Below are 19261 nucleotides of genomic sequence, written 5' to 3'. Positions count from 1 at the left end.
ATTTATATAAATAACCTTGATCGGCATGTGTCTGATGCAAACTTTCATTTTTATGCAGATGACACAGTTATTTACTGCTGTGCACCTTCTCTAAAGCAAGCCATTGAACATTTACAGAATGCTTTCACTGTGGTTCAAAACACTTTGCTACAGTTGAAACTTGTGCTCAACGCAGATAAAACCAAACTTATGCTTTTCACGGACCCTCGGAATAGACCACTGAATGTTCCCTCAGTTGTTACTCTTGATGGACGGGAAATACAGATTGTTACAGTTTATAAGTATCTTGGTATTGTTATTGATGATTGCCTGTCCTTTAAGCCTCATGTTCACAGCCTAGTGAGAAAGTTGAGGCAAAAATTGGGTTTTTATTTTCGAAATAAGCTGTGCTTTTCTTTTAATGTTAAAAAACGGCTGGTGGCATCCACTTTTTTATCTGTGCTGGACTATGGTGATATTTTATATATGCATTCATCTGCTCAATGTCTTCATATGATCGATGCAGCCTATCATACCTCGTTGAGATTTATCACCAACTGTAAAGCTCGCAGCCACCACTGTGAGCTGTACTCTCGTGTAGGATGGTCTGCTTTAGCCACACGGAGGCTCTGTCATTGGTACACCTTTATATATAAGGCTATTCTTGGTATGCTTCCATCCTATTTATGTTCACTTCTTTTGAAAAAAATTACTGGTCATTATTCTCTCCGTTCTCAGGCTGTTGTTTTGCTTTCTGTCCCACATGTTAGAACTGAGCTGGGTAAAAGGGCCTTTGTTTATTCTGCACCCTTTACATGGAATTTGCTGCAGAACAACTTAAAACTTAGTAAATTGATTCCTTTGAGTGTTTTTAAGTCAAAAATGAGATGTTTTGAGTTGGATTCCCTCACATGTCAATGTTTTAACTGAGATTTCATTGTAAAAATTGGTCCTCGAATTGTTTTTTTCTTTATTTATTTGTTTTTATTTTGTTTTTGTATGTATGTACTGGCATACTGTTGTGATGTAACTTAGCTGCCTATCTTGGCCAGGTCTCCCTTGCAAAAGAGATTTTTAATCTCAATGGGCTTCTCCTGGTTAAATAAAGGATATAAATAAATAAATTGTGGAGCAAATGTTAAATGTCTCAGATTGAGTGCATTCTTTTAAAAAAAAAAAAAAAAAAAAAAAACGACAAGACAAAATTCTTGCTAAAGATCATTGATACTGTGGCGGGAAAAAACATTAAACATATACAAACCCTTCCAAAAGAATTCATGCACTAATTCTGAGCACACAACCTTAGAAAACATATTTAGAAAAATATATGAATCTCCAAGTGACTTCATGAGGAAAATCAGCTGACCAGTCCTGTAGACAGAGAATGCATCTATTACAATGATGATGTTTTTTGACAATCTCCCACTTATAAACCTATTTTAACAATATCAGCTTATATATCAGTCTTATAAAAAATTTGCTACCTTATTATTTTTTATGTTTGTAAATAATCATAATTTTCATACACAATCTATTTTATTGTGTGCACTGGACACTTATTCACCTCATTTTAACTATACTTTGTACAACTGTTGAAGTCAACCAGGCTGTGGGATTCTTGATACCAGCATATATCAACAATTCGATGGACGCATTAACTGCAATGCGGTCACCTGACTGACCACCCAGAACATGGCCACCCCCAGAAAACATTCAGGCACCTTACCTAGGTAATCATCCATGAGAGAGCCAATGGCAAACTGTGATGTGTGGAGGAAGGAGGGGGGAAAAATTAGCAATGCAGTACAGAAAGGAATTAAACAGACGATCCTGATATTGTCTGTGCAGACAGACTCAAGGTGAAGCACCGATACAATGGAAAGCAACCGTAACTTAAATTGTATGCCTGCACTAAACCCTCATTTGACCCAGCTCACTAATCTCACTCGGTCAGAAATATGCTATTAATCAACTATCTAGCTTCATTTGGGTTATTGGTAGTTATATGCGGAAATAAAAATGATAGAAATCTGAACAGAACAGCTACAAACACCATGAAATTATTTATCGTCAGCAGCAGTTTGGTCTTGGCACCCTTCAGCCGAAAGGTAGATTATAATCAAAATTCCATCTCAAAGGGAAGACCTGACACACACAGATACTTACAATATCATTCTTGTCCACTCTGGTTCCCACAATCTTCAAGCGAATTTCATCATCCTGCTGGATGACAATGTCCTGGGGGACAAAAATGACAACTGTAATGTCCTTCACTAGGCTGGGAACCGTAAATACAAACTACTAACCACAGGTTACAAACAGAAACAGATTTCTGTTCTGAAAAGGCCTGAAATCTTGATCATATTTCTGTCTCGTCTTCTGAAAGTGTTTCCGTTAGTTTTACATACCAGATCAATGTTATGCTGTTGTTTAGCTAAAACCACCTTAATGTAAGACTATGAGTCTATACAGGTCTTTGCAAGAACAGACTCACCTCATCCACAGTTTTATAGCAAGGGGGATTGGAATTAGGGTCAAACTCCATCTCTGAAGGGATAGACTGTAAGGAGATGTATCAAAAAATAGTAATACTGCATCATCATGGGATACAAATCACACTTTCATTACAATAAAAATGACTCCACACTTGTATTAGTGCATATTGCCATATTTTGAACCTAGCTTACATAACAATCCCAAATTTAGTTTCACACTAAAATGATAATAATAAAACTTATAAAGGTATGAAAACTTACATGGCGGGAGATGAAACAGGACATAGGGCCGATTTCAGTGAACAGCCCAACCTAAGGAAGATATGGATGAGGGAGTGGACATTTACCCCTTACGAGAAATGAGATATCAAAATGAATGCAGTCATTTTTGATTGTCTAAGTGATGCTTCTATCTTAATAATTTCACCCTTTAAGACAGCAGGACCCCTTCTGTGACATGATATTTACAGATTCCTGCCATAAATCAAAATAACTTTAAAACTCCACTGTGACTGACTGCTACTTGCTAATGCAGCTTCTCAGTATACAGGAAAACAATGTTAAACAGCTGAATGAGTGGTACTGTAGATGTACCTTGTTGACCTGAGTTACCACTGCGTCCACCACTTCACCTTTAAAGGGCCGGAACACAATAGCCTTGTACTTGACCGGGTACAGAACGAAGCCCCTTCCTGGCTGGATGACTCCGGCCCCGATGTTGTCGATGGTCGTCACAGCAATGACGAAGCCATACCTGAGGCAGAAACGCCTGGTCAAAATGCTGCACTGTCAAATGTGCCTGTAGCAGGCAAATCCACCTCTGATCGCCATCGGGGCCAGGAAATCACTCACTTTCCCGTACAGGTTCCCTCCACCTCAGTAAACAGCTTCTGCTTCACTGTGTTCAGCAGATTAGGGCCAAAGTAGCGAGGGTGCAACAGGATCTCATGTTCCAAGGAGATCTAGGAATCCGGCAGAGAGAAAAGGGCCACAATGCCCATGACACCAAACCACAAATCAAGTTTTTCAACGAAGGTACCCTTATTGAAGTTATCACTGTCCTGCAGCATGGCCCTTGTAGATTAAGTTAACCAGCCTAAAACTGAGGAAATTCACTCACTTTAAAAGTAACTTCTGTTGCAGATAAAATGTATAAAATGAATGTTGGATAAAAGTATTAATTTAATTACCGAATAAAATATATGAATTTACATTTGTTTTCGTCGCGATTCCAAACCGGAAGTAACAGGAACAATCCCATTTATAATTCATTCATTATTCCGCTAACACAGTTAGCATGCTACTAATCTCATTCCCAGCGTATATTTCACTGGGGAATTTATATCGAAAAAATCCAAAATTTATGCGAAAGGAAACAAAAATTGCCTGACGTATTTTTAAGTTTGTGAAACTTAGCATTTAAAAATATCTGCTCTATTCAAACCGCATGGTGTAACCAGGTAGCCTCAGCTAACGGATATTGTAATCAGGCAGAATTACGTGGACCCACAAGGATAATATCCTGACTCTCACGCACACGAAATTCTGTATCACAGCACGTAAATGAATATTTATCAGGAGAAATAAACACCACTTTCACCATACTCTCTGAACGTCCTACCTCACCATATTTTCTGAAACTCTGGCAACCGCTAACAGTAGGTTAATCCTTAAAAATAGCGTATCGTCACAAACCGAACAATATCCCATCTAAAAATACGTACGTGATAAAACATGTTTATTTTTTGATTACTATTTTGTCCCGCCGTTTAGATGCATCCGTAATTTTCGCTGTTTACGCCGCAAGGACCTTTTTCAGTTTTCCGCCACTGCCTAACTTCCGGTGCAGGTTAGGGGGCGCAAGTGTGCACGCAATAAACCTATAAACTGTAGGCGGCGCGTATGAAGGATAAATACAGTATATGCACGCTAGGGGTCGCATATGTGTACAGATCAAACAAATGCACGCTAGAAATACACTAAATACTCGAAATGAAACTACCATGTGCATACACAGGCAATCTAACGCGTTATTCTTATCAATAATCGCATAAGTCCCAAGCCTTCTGCAAAGCATTTGAAGGGCACAGTGGTGTGAAGAGAGAAATTTAGAACCCACTTCCATAAAACCATATATGAAGATGCTGAGAAGTAGCGGATGTTGACATTTAAAGTTAGCTGTAACCTTAACTACACCCTCACAACTCACAATATACCAAATCCTTTATTACATATAACCCATGAAAAATCTATGAAGAGATGACAGAGCAACAATGTTTTAAAAGTTGTTTAATCTTTAAACATGACAAAGCCTGACATTAATTTCCACAGAACCTTATAGTGAGGGTAATCCTGCACATCATGTGTGATTGTTTGACGCACATAAAGAGCTTTAAAAAAATAAAATAATAAAATGTTCCGCACAAGCACTGCAAAAAAAAAAAATGCTATTTCATTCGACAGCAACTATGCAAAATACACATTGGGCAGCAGGAAGTGTGGTGCTTATGGACACAATTCATAAGTTTAAGTCCAATTTTAATCCCTGTTGACATACACCTGAGCAAGGTATTTAAACCAGATCCACTCTAGAAAAATATATACAGCAGTATAAATGGATAAAGACAAAGTTGCTTCTGTAAAAACAAGCAATGGAATAAAATGTTTTTTGGCATTATATATATATATATAAATCAGAGACACTCTCTGAACTATCAACATATACAGTTAGGTACAGAACTGCCAGCACAAGCTGTGAGAGAGCAAAGACATCTACAATTATGTGTGTTTACCGCAGCGTTTTACATGCTCATGTGAGAGAGGATGAGAAGAGCTGTATGTCCAGTCTCTCATAAAAACCTCCTCAAGCTGGCTTGGCACAGTCTGCTGACTGGGACCCGCCTGGAAACCAGTCTGATTCACCACCAAGCCCACACCAGCGGTATGCGAGAAGTAATTCTCTGACCAATTGGAGGTTCCTGAGGAGAGAGGGGAAGAAGCTGAATGAAAAACACAAATAAGGTCAAGGCAATTATGCCAAAAACTCCAGTGCAAGATCAGGACACATTATCCAAATTAAATGACCACATGCACTGCGAAGAACGTGCTACTTCTTTCCATAAAAAAAAAAAAGACCATCTGAGCATCTCTTTCCATCCATATTCCAACCACTTATCCTGGTCAGTATTGTGAACACGAACGAACACACACACACACACACACACACACACACACACACACACACACACACACACACATTCAGAGATCTCAATTAGCTTCACTGCATGTTCATGGACCGCAGGAGAAAACCCAGAAAAAAAGGATTTAAGTCAGTGGGCTAAATGTACGTGAATGAGGATAAAGTCAATTTAAAGTGAGATTATCTAGCTAACCAACAAATCTCACTTTGTAATACAGTCTCCAGGTGACAATCTCTGGTTTTCATTGGATTTAATGGAAATATCCTGGATTATCTTCAACGTTTACCTACTTATATTGCAAAAGTAACATGAAAAGACAGACTTCAAACGTAACTACCGGCAACATTCTATGGGAATTTTGACAAACCCCAATACAATTCAAACCAAGGAAATGAAGCCAAAAAATAAAGCACACAAACAGCAAAGTCTATCTGGTGTATTGATCAAGCAGTGAAACAGACCATCTCATCGTGTTTCGAAGGGAGCCCCTTTTTAACTGAACTACAAAAACCAAAAGAATTTGGATGTGTACATTTCAGTAGCAAACACAGAAAAACAACCTACGACATGCAGTAAAACCATATATACCACTGATGTACTGGATGCAATGAGTGACTATAAAAATAAAGCCCCCATACCAATGTAAGCGACTCTGTCTGTCACCATGTACTTGGCGTGGTTGACTCTGGCGAAGGGGATGAGGGACTGCGCAGGAGTGGAAGGGACCTCGATCACTTTCTGCTCAAAAAAATAACAATACAACAGGCTGCAGGTGAATCCATTCGAACAAACGTGCAAAAATCTAAGCTCACTGGTTACAGTTTGCACTCTCTACATATAGAACACTGCCTCATTTGGCAAAGAACGTAGCTACACATTTTTTAGGTCCAGGGGAGAATGGGAACAGCATAATCTGGTGCCCTTAGGCGCATAAAGCCACCTCAAATACGATTTTATGCAAGGAAATATCGGGAAATAAACTGAAAGTCCTGACATCGAGGGGGCGTTCAATTTTACTGTCAAATTTAACTTTATGTGCGGTTCCTGAAGCAACTGGTTAAATCACTCTGCCAATTTGCAGCCTACAAACATTTCAGAAATTGGGGAATCGCATTGTATTTTTTCTCCAGTGTTCTAGTGATACATTAGTATCGTGTCAGATTTGGGCACTAATGGACATAATTATACTGAAGAAGCCACAATACACCCAGGTCTGCATGTTAAATTGTCTCCCGTTTGAAACCAAGGTACCCAAAAACGTTCCCCAAAGCTTTGACCATCTCCCTGCAAGGTCACGTTCCTGCACCTTCCTAAAATCCCCCCACACACGGGGGCAGTTGTCAAGGTGCTGCACCCATAGAAATGCTAAGCTAACGCCGTACCACTTGGATGGGGCAGCCCAGCGGATGCTGGTGCAGGACGGCCAGGGACTCCAGGAAGACGAACATATCGCCGTGGGAGTGGGACCAACAGCTCACCAGCAGCCTGACCTGCACCCTTCTGCTGCAGGCGACGTCTCGCAAGGCCGAGTCTATGGCCGGCCAGAATCTGCAGGGACGGCGTGCATGGAGACGGTGACAATGTGTCTGTGTGTGGAACTCGAGCACAGATACAATCATCAACATCAATGGCTGTCAAAACCAGAAAGGAAATGTTTCATCAAAGGTAACCGTGGCTGAGGGCGACAAACACAAACATATAGCAAAGATACTTTACTGAAGAACGTTGAACTGCTTTAAATGGCACTTAGATATTGTTGCAACATAGAATATCTTCGTCATAACCCCAGCACCAACCGCTACAGGTTTAACGGCAGGATTTATCCGACAACAGTGCGACATATTATAAACCTCATTCCTAGTTTGTGGGTCCCTTTCCTAGTCAAATATGGTCGTCTTGGCTGAACAAAGTCATGAATATGAAGACCACATTTCTGGCGATGAGGACGTCAATAACAGTTGTGTTGAAATCAGTTACTGGAGTTTATATATAATTTCTTGCCACTCCCACATACCACAATAGCCATTAATCTCTGCAGCCGTTCGCAGACTGACCTTGCAGGCTGCGTGAATTCTGTAAAGGGAAGGTAATCCATAACGGAGATGTAGACGAATTCCTGAGCGTCGGCGATGACTGACAGGATGGCAGAGAGGTCGTCCGTGCGCCCGTAGGCTGCAAGAGGTGGGGGGGCACTCTGGAGATGAAGAGACAAGCTGACACTTTATAGCAGGGCAGATCGAGAAGAAACCGCTCACTAGCAAATCCAAAAACAAGCACATCTGTCAAATTCTGATAAGTTATGAACTTAAACAGAGGAACAGTCCAAACATTCACTCAGTGTCTCAAAAATAGTAACATTTCGGGATCCAGTGGGCAATGTTAGGACCCTAAGAGCTCTCCAAAAAGCTGATAATCCCCGGGTATGATCATGGAATATAATAATTAATTTCATAATTAATTCCTACAGACATGGTAATGACTGCTCTGTGCATATATGTTTTACCCAGTAACCGGCTGATAAATTCCAGTGAACAGCACTCACAGAGAGGTACACATGGGCGGGGACGCCGTTCAGCTTGACCAGCAGGGGGCGCTGCGCGCTCGTGAGGGCAGAGTACTGGGAGGGCCAGTAAGGAGGCAAAGGGGCTCCTCCGTGTGCACCGATGTACCAGTAGACCCCAAACAAGCGGGACGCATCCTCCGCGAGACAGCTGCAGTTCTGTACCACGGCCGCAAGCTCTTTGACCTGCAGGGGGATGCAAAAACGTGCAACCGACACACGAACAGTTAATCCATACAAGCTCGGGAGGGGGAGGGGCTGCTGTGAATGTCCAAAAGACAAATGGATAAAAACAAAGACACAGAAAGGCAACGCTGCACACACGGCATCTCTTTCAGAGCCCTTAGGCGTTTGACAGCATGCTCAAAGTACACAGAAACACGACAACAACAGAACAGGCGCTAGCTGAAGGCACTACCCTCCATACCTGTGTGAGGGAACGCCAGTCCATGTTGGCACTGCCCACGTACAAGTGCTTTCCATCCACAGCCCACAGCTTGGTGTGGACGATGCCACCGGTGGCAGAATGCAGGTCCACAGCATGCACTTCTGCACCTGAAATGCAAAAACACAGATATACATACAGACAGAGAGAGAGAGAGAGAGAGAGAGAGAGAGGCCGACAGACAGAGAGAGAGAGAGAGAGAGGCCGACAGACAGAGAGAGAGAGGCCGACAGACAGAGAGAGAGAGAGAGGCCGACAGACAGAGAGAGAGAGAGAGGCCGACAGACAGAGAGAGAGAGGCCGACAGACAGAGAGAGAGAGAGAGAGAGAGAGAGAGGCCGACAGACAGAGAGAGAGAGAGAGAGAGGCCGACAGACAGAGAGAGAGAGAGAGAGAGGCCGACAGACAGAGAGAGAGAGAGAGAGAGAGAGAGAGAGGCCGACAGACAGAGAGAGGCCGACAGACAGAGAGAGAGAGAGAGAGAGGCCGACAGACAGAGAGAGAGAGGCCGACAGACAGAGAGAGAGAGAGAGAGAGAGAGGCCGACAGACAGAGAGAGAGAGAGAGGCCGACAGACAGAGAGAGAGAGAGAGAGAGGCCGACAGACAGAGAGAGAGAGAGAGAGAGAGGCCGACAGACAGAGAGAGAGAGAGAGAGAGAGAGAGAGAGGCCGACAGACAGAGAGAGAGAGAGAGAGAGAGAGAGAGAGGCCGACAGACAGAGAGAGAGAGAGAGAGAGGCCGACAGAGAGAGAGAGAGAGAGAGAGAGAGGCCGACAGACAGAGAGAGAGAGAGAGAGAGGCCGACAGACAGAGAGAGAGAGAGAGAGAGAGAGAGAGAGAGAGGCCGACAGACAGACAGAGAGAGAGGCCGACAGACAGAGAGAGAGAGAGAGAGAGAGAGAGAGAGAGAGAGGCCGACAGACAGACAGACAGAGAGGCCGACAGACAGAGAGGCCGACAGACAGAGAGAGAGAGGCCGACAGACAGAGAGGCCGACAGACAGAGAGGCCGACAGACAGAGAGGCCGACAGACAGAGAGGCCGACAGACAGAGAGGCCGACAGACAGAGAGGCCGACAGACAGAGAGAGAGAGAGAGAGAGAGAGAGAGAGAGGCCGACAGACAGAGAGAGAGAGAGAGAGAGAGAGAGAGGCCGACAGACAGAGAGAGAGAGAGAGAGAGAGAGAGAGGCCGACAGACAGAGAGAGAGAGAGAGAGAGGCCGACAGACAGAGAGAGAGAGAGAGAGAGAGAGAGGCCGACAGACAGAGAGAGAGGCCGACAGACAGAGAGAGAGGCCGACAGACAGAGAGAGAGGCCGACAGACAGAGAGAGAGAGGCCGACAGACAGAGAGAGAGAGAGAGAGAGAGAGAGAGAGGCCGACAGACAGAGAGAGAGAGAGAGGCCGACAGACAGAGAGAGAGGCCGACAGACAGAGAGAGAGAGGCCGACAGACAGAGAGAGAGAGAGAGGCCGACAGACAGAGAGAGAGAGAGAGGCCGACAGACAGAGAGAGAGAGAGAGGCCGGCCGACAGACAGAGAGAGAGAGAGAGGCCGACAGACAGAGAGAGAGAGAGAGAGGCCGACAGAGAGAGAGAGAGAGAGAGAGGCCGACAGACAGAGAGAGAGAGAGAGAGGCCGACAGACAGAGAGAGAGAGAGAGAGGCCGACAGACAGAGAGAGAGAGAGAGAGGCCGACAGACAGAGAGAGAGAGAGAGAGGCCGACAGACAGAGAGAGAGAGGCCGACAGACAGAGAGAGAGAGAGAGAGAGAGAGGCCGACAGACAGAGAGAGAGAGAGAGAGAGAGGCCGACAGACAGAGAGAGTGAGAGGCCGACAGAGAATGAAGGGTCCATTTGTAATGGCTTATGTCTATTAACTCATAATGATTACACTGCTCTTTAAAGCAAACTAATACAAAATCATTTTAACAGTTGAATGAACTGACATAATAAATGACCAAAGACCCCCCCCCCAATCCAGTGCTGGTACCTGATCTGGCAAAGTCGTCTGTGTCCTGAGGATTGGCCTGCGGGCTATTGACGGCAATCTGGAGTTTAACACCCCTCGACTGCAGTTGTACGAGCTTCTGAAAGACCTCCTCCCCCTAGAGGTGCGCGGACACACGAATACCAAACATCGCTCAATAAACCACAGAGGCACACATCTTCTAGTCCAGTGTTTCTCAAACTGGGCCTTGGGGACCCCCCCCCCACCACCCTCCACCCTGGGGACCCCCCCACTCCACTGCAGTCCATGTCTTTTGTAAAAACGTGGACCGGCTGGCAGGCAGAAGGGAAGGCACAAAAATGTGGACTGTCAGGACTGGGTTAAAAAACACTTCCCTAAACAGCCCCTGCACACAAACACGAGAGCCACCAGCACGTGGAGGCAGAAGGGACACCCACCTGGTGAGCACTGGGCTCCTCCATCCCCACGTCGGAGGCCCTGAGGGTGAAGTAGAAGGCTGCGATGCTGACTGTCTCGTTGGCCCCGCTCAGCAGATCCAACCAGGCCTGAGAGATAGGGGGCAGCACCGGGGTGCCCAGCTCCATGCCCTCGGGGATACTCTCCACCAGGGAGAAGCTGCGAGTGGGGGGGCAGGACCGGGGAGACGGAACCGGTGAGACGCCTGAGAAACAAGGCTGTGCAAAGGGCACGTTCCGCTGCAGGGAACTGCAACCGACGATGGAACGTTTCGCCATTTCATTTCTGTAACCGTCGTGACAGATCCCAGTGCCTGTCTAAGGGTCATACGTTTAATTTCAGAATTTAATAGCAGAATTTAGAATTGAACGGATTTTCCCCCTGGGATGGATGGAAGGATGGTGAGAACCGAAGGGACAGGAGAGAGAGATTGATAAGTTTGTCTAAGTTTTTCCTCAGTTCATTCCACCTTAACCCTTTTCTCTCTTTCTTCAAATCTGACTCTGGATCAGTAAACATGCCTACAAACATTTTGACATACAAACTGATTGTACTGGCGAAACGTCTCATGTTTGCGACTCTCACCTGCCTAACAACGATTCTGACCCTAACCGAACAGACAGGACGCACCGGTTGGTTATATGCTCACACCCCGAGGTCTTGCTAACCTGCAGTCGCTGTTGCAGGGCGGTCTTGACCCCTGCAGCATATTCAGACATTCCAGTTGCACCTGTACCAGCAGCTGGGCCACAGAAGCTGGGGTTCCGTAGCGCCAGATGTGAAGAGAAAATCCACACAGTAGAAGGAGCATTGGCAGGGTCAAGCAGAGGCAGGGACCACATTTCTGGGGGGGGGGGTGTCAGTAAAGGGACATCAGCAATTATACAAACATGTACGACATCACATTTTGCTGCAAGTTCACAAAAATGCACCGATTACGAATAAGCTCAAAGTCTGCCTTTAAAACTGGTAGACAGGCAAAACTTGAGTATTCATTAACAAAAGCAAAAGAAATGGCCTTTTCCAGACTGTTCTTAAAGCGTAAACTGAAGGTGCTTAGTATTTAAGAGCAGAACACAAGACAAGACAAGACAAGACTGGTCTAAGAACACCATGAGAAAAACCTCAGAACATATTCTAAAAAGAATGTAATAAAGCAATCATTCATAGGAAAACGGTGAAAACAATGAAACACAGAAGCCAGCAGAAGTAGATATAAACCGTGAAAACCAAGCAGAGATGTGGAGTGGCCATCTTAAGTGGCCGTTCATGCGCCTCACCCTGGACGACGGCCGGGATTTGGCTCCCCCCGAGCCTGGGGGCCGGACAGCCGACGCTTCCACGGTGCTCCTTGGCGACGCTTGTTTTTTCTTTGTGCCTTCCGTAGTGCCCGCATCTCCTCTGGATTTGGGAAGCTGCACTCCTTCCCCAGTGCCCTGCAGCCTGGCACCGAGCCCCTTTCCTTTAACTGGCACGTTCTCAGCACGGTTCCCCATGACCTGAGAATCCTCACAAGATTCAGCTTCTTTTTTTGAGAAACCCGGCCTAAAATTAGGCCTGCACTTGATTTCACCCTGACCTCCATCTTCATCCACGGATTGCTCCTCCTCTCGCAACTCTTCACCAGAGTCAGACACGATCTCTGCTTGAACCTGGGACTCTTCCAGCTCTTCTACTTCATTTTGGTCAGAGGGCAAACCCCCGACCTTGGCTTCCATCTGACCTGAGAGCTCCTGATGCTGGTCAGTTGGCAGTTCTGGATCTCTGGAGGCCAATTCTGCCCTTAAGGCCGGACGGGGGGTGAGGACAGGCGGCCCAGGCTGCTGGAAGTGGCTGCCGCTGCTGCTGGGGAGGGTTGGAGACTTGCGACCGGTGGAGACGTTTGCTTTGTGGCTAGGGAGGGGTGCTTCAAGGGGACTGCTAAACGGTTCTTCATGACCAGAATGAGGCAGTAATTCACCTATTCTCTGGCTACTAGGATTGGAGATCACTGGGTCACCAATGGGGTGACGCGTCAAGGGGAAGGCAAGAGCTGCGTCCTTGCTGCCTGCCCCCTTTCCTTTAATGGACTCCCCCCCACCACTTCCTTTCCCCCGGGGATGGACCGGCAGGCTGAAGACATCTCCCCTGGCTAAAACCTGGCTAGATGCGTCAGCTGGTTGGCCGGTGGTACGACGCCGTGACGTCGAGCTTTGGAAGGTGGGGATCCTTGAGGTGGAAGACTTCGCAGATCTCCGAAGCTCCTCCTTTTCTCCATCCTCTTTTCTCTCATTCTCCCCATCGCTCTGGTCATCTTCCAACTTCAGCCTGTTCAAGACTACACTACAGTCAGAACTCTGAAATTAAACAGAGATAAGAAAAAAAAAACACAAACTGTATTATTATGCAGACTGTCTGGGATGCAACCATACCTCCTACCAAAGCAGCCTTGCTGAAAGAAAAACACAGCATGACCAGTATAATGCATACTGGTTATACCAGCATATGTTGTGTTTTGGTGCTGGTGGAGCAGCATCAGTAATGAAATATTACTGGTCGACCAGCTTCACGTGCAGGTAGATCAGCACTAACCAGCATAGACCAGTATGGAAATCATGCTGATGTATGCTGTCTTTTTCAGCAGGGAGATGCAGCATGTAGATACACAACATTAAGTGGAAACGCCCCGGTTATCATGCTACTATAATGAGCTACGAAAAGACACGGAAGATCTTACTATTGTGCCCAGGCGGGAGTCCATCGGCGCCCTAGCACCGGTCTCGTCAGCAGTCTCTGGGATGGGATCATAGGCTCCGGACTCCGCAGCTCTAATCCCGTGTCGGAGCTGCTCTCCTCCCACCCTCTCTGAGTTCTCCTGAAATAAACACACGGACATGCTCCGCTGGGTGCCGCAGGATGGATGCCCGCTGCGGGACAGCCTAGGAGGGACGCGAGAATCGCACTTCGCCGGCTATTGCAATAATCAAAAACGAGTCCGGTGTGTTTTAGCTAAATAAACTTAGTTTCAGGCAGCCAAAAAACAGACTACTAACGCTCCCTTCCTGTGCCACTTCCTGCACAAGAGGTTTTCAAATATTACATAAAAGGCACCGTCTCAATGCTATTTCTATGTCATCACCGTTTTTCCTGCTTAGATAACTTAGGTAGCTAAGCTAAAGAGGGGCAGTAAGCTCCGTAAAAGCCTATTATCCGACTCCTTATGTACAAAATGATCGTACCTTGTTCTCACGAGAACATACTGGAAACTTAAAAAAAATACAGCAAGGCTTGATGCATCCGCGTTTTTTGCATTTCACCTCAAGTGCATTATGGTTTATTTGAAAGCATTAAAAACTCACCATCGATTTAGGCGGAGTGCAAGAATAAACGCAACAATGAACGGAAGCCCTGCGCCGCCTGGTAGTGAGTAATAAGCACAGCCCTGCAGCCGCTAACCTACCCCCTCTCTCTCTGCTACGTGGCCGCGAAAACCCAATGGAAAAAAGCAGGGCGGAAAAAAGCGCTCACGCTTCGGGGAGACCCAGCGATCACCGTACGCACCTCCGCCGCCGCGGCGCTCATCAGGCGGGCGGACCTGCGCGGCGTCTCCGTCTGCAGCGACCGTCTGCGACCCATCTGCGGGAGAGACCCTTAGCTATTTGGAAAGGCGCTATATATAAATCGAAAACGTGCGGGAAAACAACTTTAAGAAAACAAGAAGTTTTAAGGTCGCAATATGCAATTCATTGCGCGTGGCAGAAAACTTCCCCTGTATCTTACCGTTTTATATTGTTGATGTTTGAAATGCAAACTATACAAAGAAACAAAGCAAAAATAAAATACGGACAATTGAACCTGGCGCCTTTCGGTCTTCCGAGCGACAATTGGCGGTTTCGCGGTAGGGGGGGGTGACTATGCATACGTCACGCACTTTGAGCTGGGTATGTGAAGTATAGGTATACGTCTACTGTATAACATACAGGAATCAGGAATGAAAAATGGAGCAATTATTTCACCAGGTACCAGTCCCCCCAGTTCTGATTCGGAGGGCCCAAATGGGTCACGCCGACTTTTGTTCCAACCTGCTTCTTAATTAATTTGATTTTACGGTGCCATTAGGGAACACTGACACAAATGTCACATCTATAAAAATCCTAAAAGAGACAGTTTCATATAAAACAATTTCAGAGTAAGCCTACATTTGTGCTAATTAATTAAAAAAAACTATTTAATATTTACTCCTCTCAAATGAAACATTTTTATTTGTTCATAAATGTGTAGCAATTTCAAAACCAAAAATAGTTAAATATTTACACATATAATGTATATATTGTAAATAATATAGTTTGACTGAAATCAGAACAGAAATTGATCAAATAAGATTCAAATGAGAAATGTTCAGTTACTGCGTGGCTCAGTGGGTAGCACTGTTGCTTCACACCTCCAGGATACTGTATCGTGTGTGCGTGCGCGTGCGTGCGAGCGTGTGTGCGCGTGCACGTGTGTTCTTCTTGTATTACGTGTGTTTCCTATGTGATTGTAGTCTCGCATGTATCTTTGCCTTTTGCGCTGCGAATAAGCGGTTCTGGAAAAGTTCAATCGCAAGGAAGAAAGGCCAGCATAGAGTTTCCGGGACCAGAATTAGATCCCAATTTAGGTTTCTTATTAAGCTGTAGGTCAATATGACCCACTGTGGTTTTTAACTTGTCAGCATTACTAATCTCACGGTTTCTCAGTAACATTTAATGATTTGGACAGTCTGATGTGTTTTGTAATGTCTCTGTAGACTTCCCTGTATACAGTGATGATGTTGTGGGTCGTTTTGACCAATAGTCTTTAATGTGTTTAAAATGTTCAAAGATGTAGAAAACAACAAGAAAAACATGGGTCTTTGCTATTGCTGGATTTTTATTGAATTGTTCTAATTGCAGTTTCTTGAATGTTTTCCAGAACTCTCCCATGCTTGATCCTGCTAACAGGAGCACCAATCAGGAACCAATGACGTCAGTCGATTGCTGTGATCCTGACTGTGTAACTATAAGAAACCATGAGGAGCACACTGGCACTAATGGGATTGTTTCATATTTATTCATATTTCAAAAGCTATTTTGCACAGACCCCAAAGCTCCCTCTCACCATTATTTACATATCTATTTATTTATTTTTCACACATTTCCATTTGTATTTTTAATTTTTAATTCTGTTAACTGACTTTTGTATTTATGTCTTTCAAGATTCAGGATTCAAGAGGTTTATTCGTCACGTACACATACAACATGTAGTGGAATGTGACCCTGGTCACTCCGAGCAGCTGTGCATGATAAGAGAATAAAAAAATATAGAAAAATAACAATATAAAATAAAAAATATATGAAATGTTCAGCTGTACATAATCTATACGTAAGTGATAGGTAAGAGGTACTGTGCTGTGCAATAGAAGTGTAATGTGCAAGAGATCTGTGAAATGTACCAACTATTTGGACAGTATGAAAGCAGTACTCATAGGATTATGTTATGTGTTTAATTGTGTCCCTCATGCACCAAAACAAATTCTTTGTACTTTCCATGCTTTGAAAATAGAAGGATTCTGGTTCTGATAAAATGTCTGGGTACAATATCAGCATCAAACACAGGAAGTACATCTACATAAAGTACAAATATACATTCTGCCCATGTGGAAGCATTCTTGACAAAGCAGAATCAGGATGTATCACGTACAAAGAAAGGGATGCCGTCTGTTTGATAGTATGTTTAAGATTTTTTGGACAAATCCTGCTCTTCATCTAACAAGCTTATGGGCCATTAAATTTCAAATGCCCTGTAAGAAAATGAATTCAAATCCAGGCAGACCACAGCTGAAGTGCAGTGTGCAGAGGCGAAATGTGAAATCTACAAGTACTGCTGCAATTTAAACAGGAAAACACGCACACTAATTGCAAAAGTCAGTGTTGCATAATATCCAAACAGTTTTGCGGATCTGACAGAGAAGGGGGAGAGGTTTGGCCAGGAATACCTCACACCATTAGCCAAATTTTAATCTTGGGTGTGGCAAAATAACACAGCAACAGAGATTCAAGACAAACCATGCAGAAGAAATAGCCAGCTAACGGTCATGGTCTGATCAGCTGAAAATTACAGGAACTCCCACAGCTGGAGAGATGGTCCTTAAAGGAGCAAGTAAAGCAAAAGTTCTGATTTTCAGCAGAGAAGAATTAGCAGGAGAAAGGGCGAAGCCATTTGTTGTGCTTGGATTGGCCTTAGCACACATCCAATAATGACATATGACATTTGATTTTCCACCCTCAGTGTCCTTGAAAAAGATTGAAACTGGCCTTTTTCCACCAGGAGGTGGCTGCATGTGCATGAGCTGATTGACCAAGGCATTGAAGGCCTCAACGACAAGGCAGGAGTATGATCTGCATCTTCCGAAGCTAGAAGACCAATCTCATTCAGCACAACAGAAGCGCGGCAACAAAGAGGTGATAGACTCTCAGCCATACAAACTTTAAGGAGATAGCAGTCTTTCTATTCCTTTTAACTGACATGTGAACTTTTACACAGTAAGGTATTTTGTGGACCGTAAACACTGACACATCTTTTATTGACATAGGGAGAGGTGCATATTCTAGGGGGGATGGTTCCAGGTGATGAACCTTGGTTTCTCAAGACCTTGATGCTCCAACCTGCACCTATTTGTAGATCTAATGACTCCTATTTCCATACAGCCTTATGTGTGCTGAAGCTGAAACTGGTGTGAGATTTGCTTGTTAAACCCAAAACCCAAATAAAGTGCCCATTTCACCCTCCCATCTTGTGGTTCAGTTTGCTGTCTCATCCAGAGTCTCACACTATCAAATTATCAAAACAGCTTTACAGTTCTAAGTATGCAATGGATCCAAGTATGGATCTAAATAGTCATCATTACTAGCAGCACAACAGTGTAATTCTTAAGGTGTTGTTATAAAATATCAGGAAACACCTGCCTAGATGTGTATATTGATTAGATTATATTCTTATTTGATGAGTTTCTGTCTTTCATGCAAGGTTGAATCAGATGATTGTGGTTTACCCCCCCAATTCAGGTCACCTAACCCTTATTTCTGCATGCATTCATATATCATTTATTTACATGGGTGTGCTGTTTGTTTTGGTGTTGGGATGCAGACTAGAAACCAGCATTTGTGGCCGTACAGAGTCTTTTGGTCAGTGGCTTTTGCTATGACTCTGTAAGGGGAAACGGGAAACAAAGAGCTGCAGTTAGCTAACAAAATTCCAACAGGGCATCTCTGTGTTATCTGCGGTACCTGGCTTTCTCACTCTCGATATGAATGTGTGACTAGAGGAGCAAGATTCAATAAACTTCAATGAGTTTTTCACGTAACAGCTGGGAAAGTACCAAACGTTCTGGGGCTGATGTGCAGACATTCAAATTAATATTTAACAGTATGTTTAAACACATCCATATCATAGATGCCTAGAGCTGACCCTTAACCCTAAACGTGGGATTCAAGGAAACATTACAAGGTAGAATCTTGTTTTATCAAAACTACCTACATTGGAACTTGTCCTGAAAAATAGATCAATGAAAGTGCCAAGTGTCCTTTTCAAATGAACATTTTGGTTTGACAAATATGCAATGAATCTATTTCTTTTATGTTCTTCTGGCATGTCTTTACTGGATTCTAAGAAATGGATGTTCTTAATTGAGTAGAGTGCCCTCTGTCTTCTAGGTTTTGAAACTGCAACTGTCCTCTCCTTGCTTTACAACAGTGAGAATCAGGCCATTGTACATTTATATGGTATTTTGAGAACATAACTAAAACTATTTTTTAGTTATTTTGTTTTTGTAGGCACAACAGGAGTATCCACTCTGCCCAGACCATCTGCTCAGTAACTAAATATGGTAACTAAATAGTATAATTAAATGAAATTCTACTTACTGTTCAAGATTCTTGTTCGGATCAGTTGCCAAAATGGCAACAACTGAGCGACAAGAGTGCAGTGGCGCTACAATGGAAGGTAAACAAAAACTGATCCACTTGTATTTATCTTTGCAGAACTGAAAGAATCCGGGCGGAAGGATGGCACTCACACACACTGCGTTCTTATTTTTGTGCCGTGCTGTCATTTGCATGACAGAATGACAAACTGTACTTTATTTAAGAGCCAAAAG

The 19261-nt window shown here is 44.2% G+C and overlaps 2 protein-coding genes across 5 annotated transcripts; both read right to left on the bottom strand.

Annotated features, from left to right (window-relative positions):
* Positions 1-1184: 1184 nt before the first annotated feature.
* On the bottom strand, positions 1185-4332 carry polr2g (RNA polymerase II subunit G). The gene is made up of 8 exons (XM_023797521.2): positions 4199-4332; positions 3327-3436; positions 3069-3228; positions 2736-2786; positions 2474-2539; positions 2146-2217; positions 1706-1739; positions 1185-1350 (listed from the first exon to the last, which is right to left on the bottom strand). Exons 1-8 carry the CDS (start codon positions 4208-4210, stop codon positions 1337-1339), a joined length of 519 nt encoding a protein of 172 aa, XP_023653289.1. The 5' UTR covers positions 4211-4332; the 3' UTR covers positions 1185-1336.
* A 414-nt stretch (positions 4333-4746) lies between these two features.
* Positions 4747-14991, bottom strand: pld7 (phospholipase D family, member 7). Of its 4 annotated transcripts, XM_023797514.2 has the most exons (13): positions 14869-14991; positions 14650-14724; positions 13826-13963; positions 12390-13445; positions 11778-11953; positions 11091-11268; positions 10675-10789; positions 8662-8789; positions 8217-8420; positions 7729-7868; positions 7057-7222; positions 6313-6412; positions 4747-5452 (listed from the first exon to the last, which is right to left on the bottom strand). In XM_023797514.2, exons 2-13 carry the CDS (start codon positions 14722-14724, stop codon positions 5253-5255), a joined length of 2676 nt encoding a protein of 891 aa, XP_023653282.2. In that variant the 5' UTR covers positions 14869-14991; the 3' UTR covers positions 4747-5252. The 4 variants fall into 4 exon arrangements, with proteins under 4 accessions (XP_023653282.2, XP_023653284.1, XP_023653283.1 ...); XM_023797516.2 differs by lacking the exon at positions 14650-14724 and having other exon boundaries at positions 14869-14988; XM_023797515.2 differs by lacking the exons at positions 14650-14724; positions 14869-14991 and adding an exon at positions 14448-14587.
* Between the last annotated feature and the right edge of the window lie 4270 nt (positions 14992-19261).

The sequence above is a fragment of the Paramormyrops kingsleyae genome, chromosome 10, assembly GCF_048594095.1.
Source record: "Paramormyrops kingsleyae isolate MSU_618 chromosome 10, PKINGS_0.4, whole genome shotgun sequence".
In the NCBI taxonomy this organism is placed as follows: domain Eukaryota; kingdom Metazoa; phylum Chordata; class Actinopteri; order Osteoglossiformes; family Mormyridae; genus Paramormyrops; species Paramormyrops kingsleyae.
The sequence above is the reverse complement of the archived record's forward strand: the minus strand, read 5'-3'. Positions and strand labels throughout refer to the sequence as shown.

What these genes read in the sequence shown, in the direction of transcription:
- polr2g (XM_023797521.2), bottom strand. An exon ending in CCTGTTTCATCTCCCGCCAT is followed by an intron (nt 2,540 to 2,735) that starts GTAAGTTTTCAT and finishes ATCTCCTTACAG; the next exon opens with TCTATCCCTTCAGAGATGGA. An exon ending in GAGTGGACAAGAATGATATT is followed by an intron (nt 1,740 to 2,145) that starts GTAAGTATCTGT and finishes CACACATCACAG; the next exon opens with TTTGCCATTGGCTCTCTCAT.
- pld7 (XM_023797514.2), bottom strand. Translation starts at nt 14,724, where the DNA reads ATGGGTCGCAGACGGTCGCTGCAGACGGAGACGCCGCGCAGGTCCGCC. An exon ending in AGGAGCCCAGTGCTCACCAG is followed by an intron (nt 10,790 to 11,090) that starts GTGGGTGTCCCT and finishes GCGCACCTCTAG; the next exon opens with GGGGAGGAGGTCTTTCAGAA. An exon ending in TGGGCTGCCCCATCCAAGTG is followed by an intron (nt 6,413 to 7,056) that starts GTACGGCGTTAG and finishes TTTTTTGAGCAG; the next exon opens with AAAGTGATCGAGGTCCCTTC.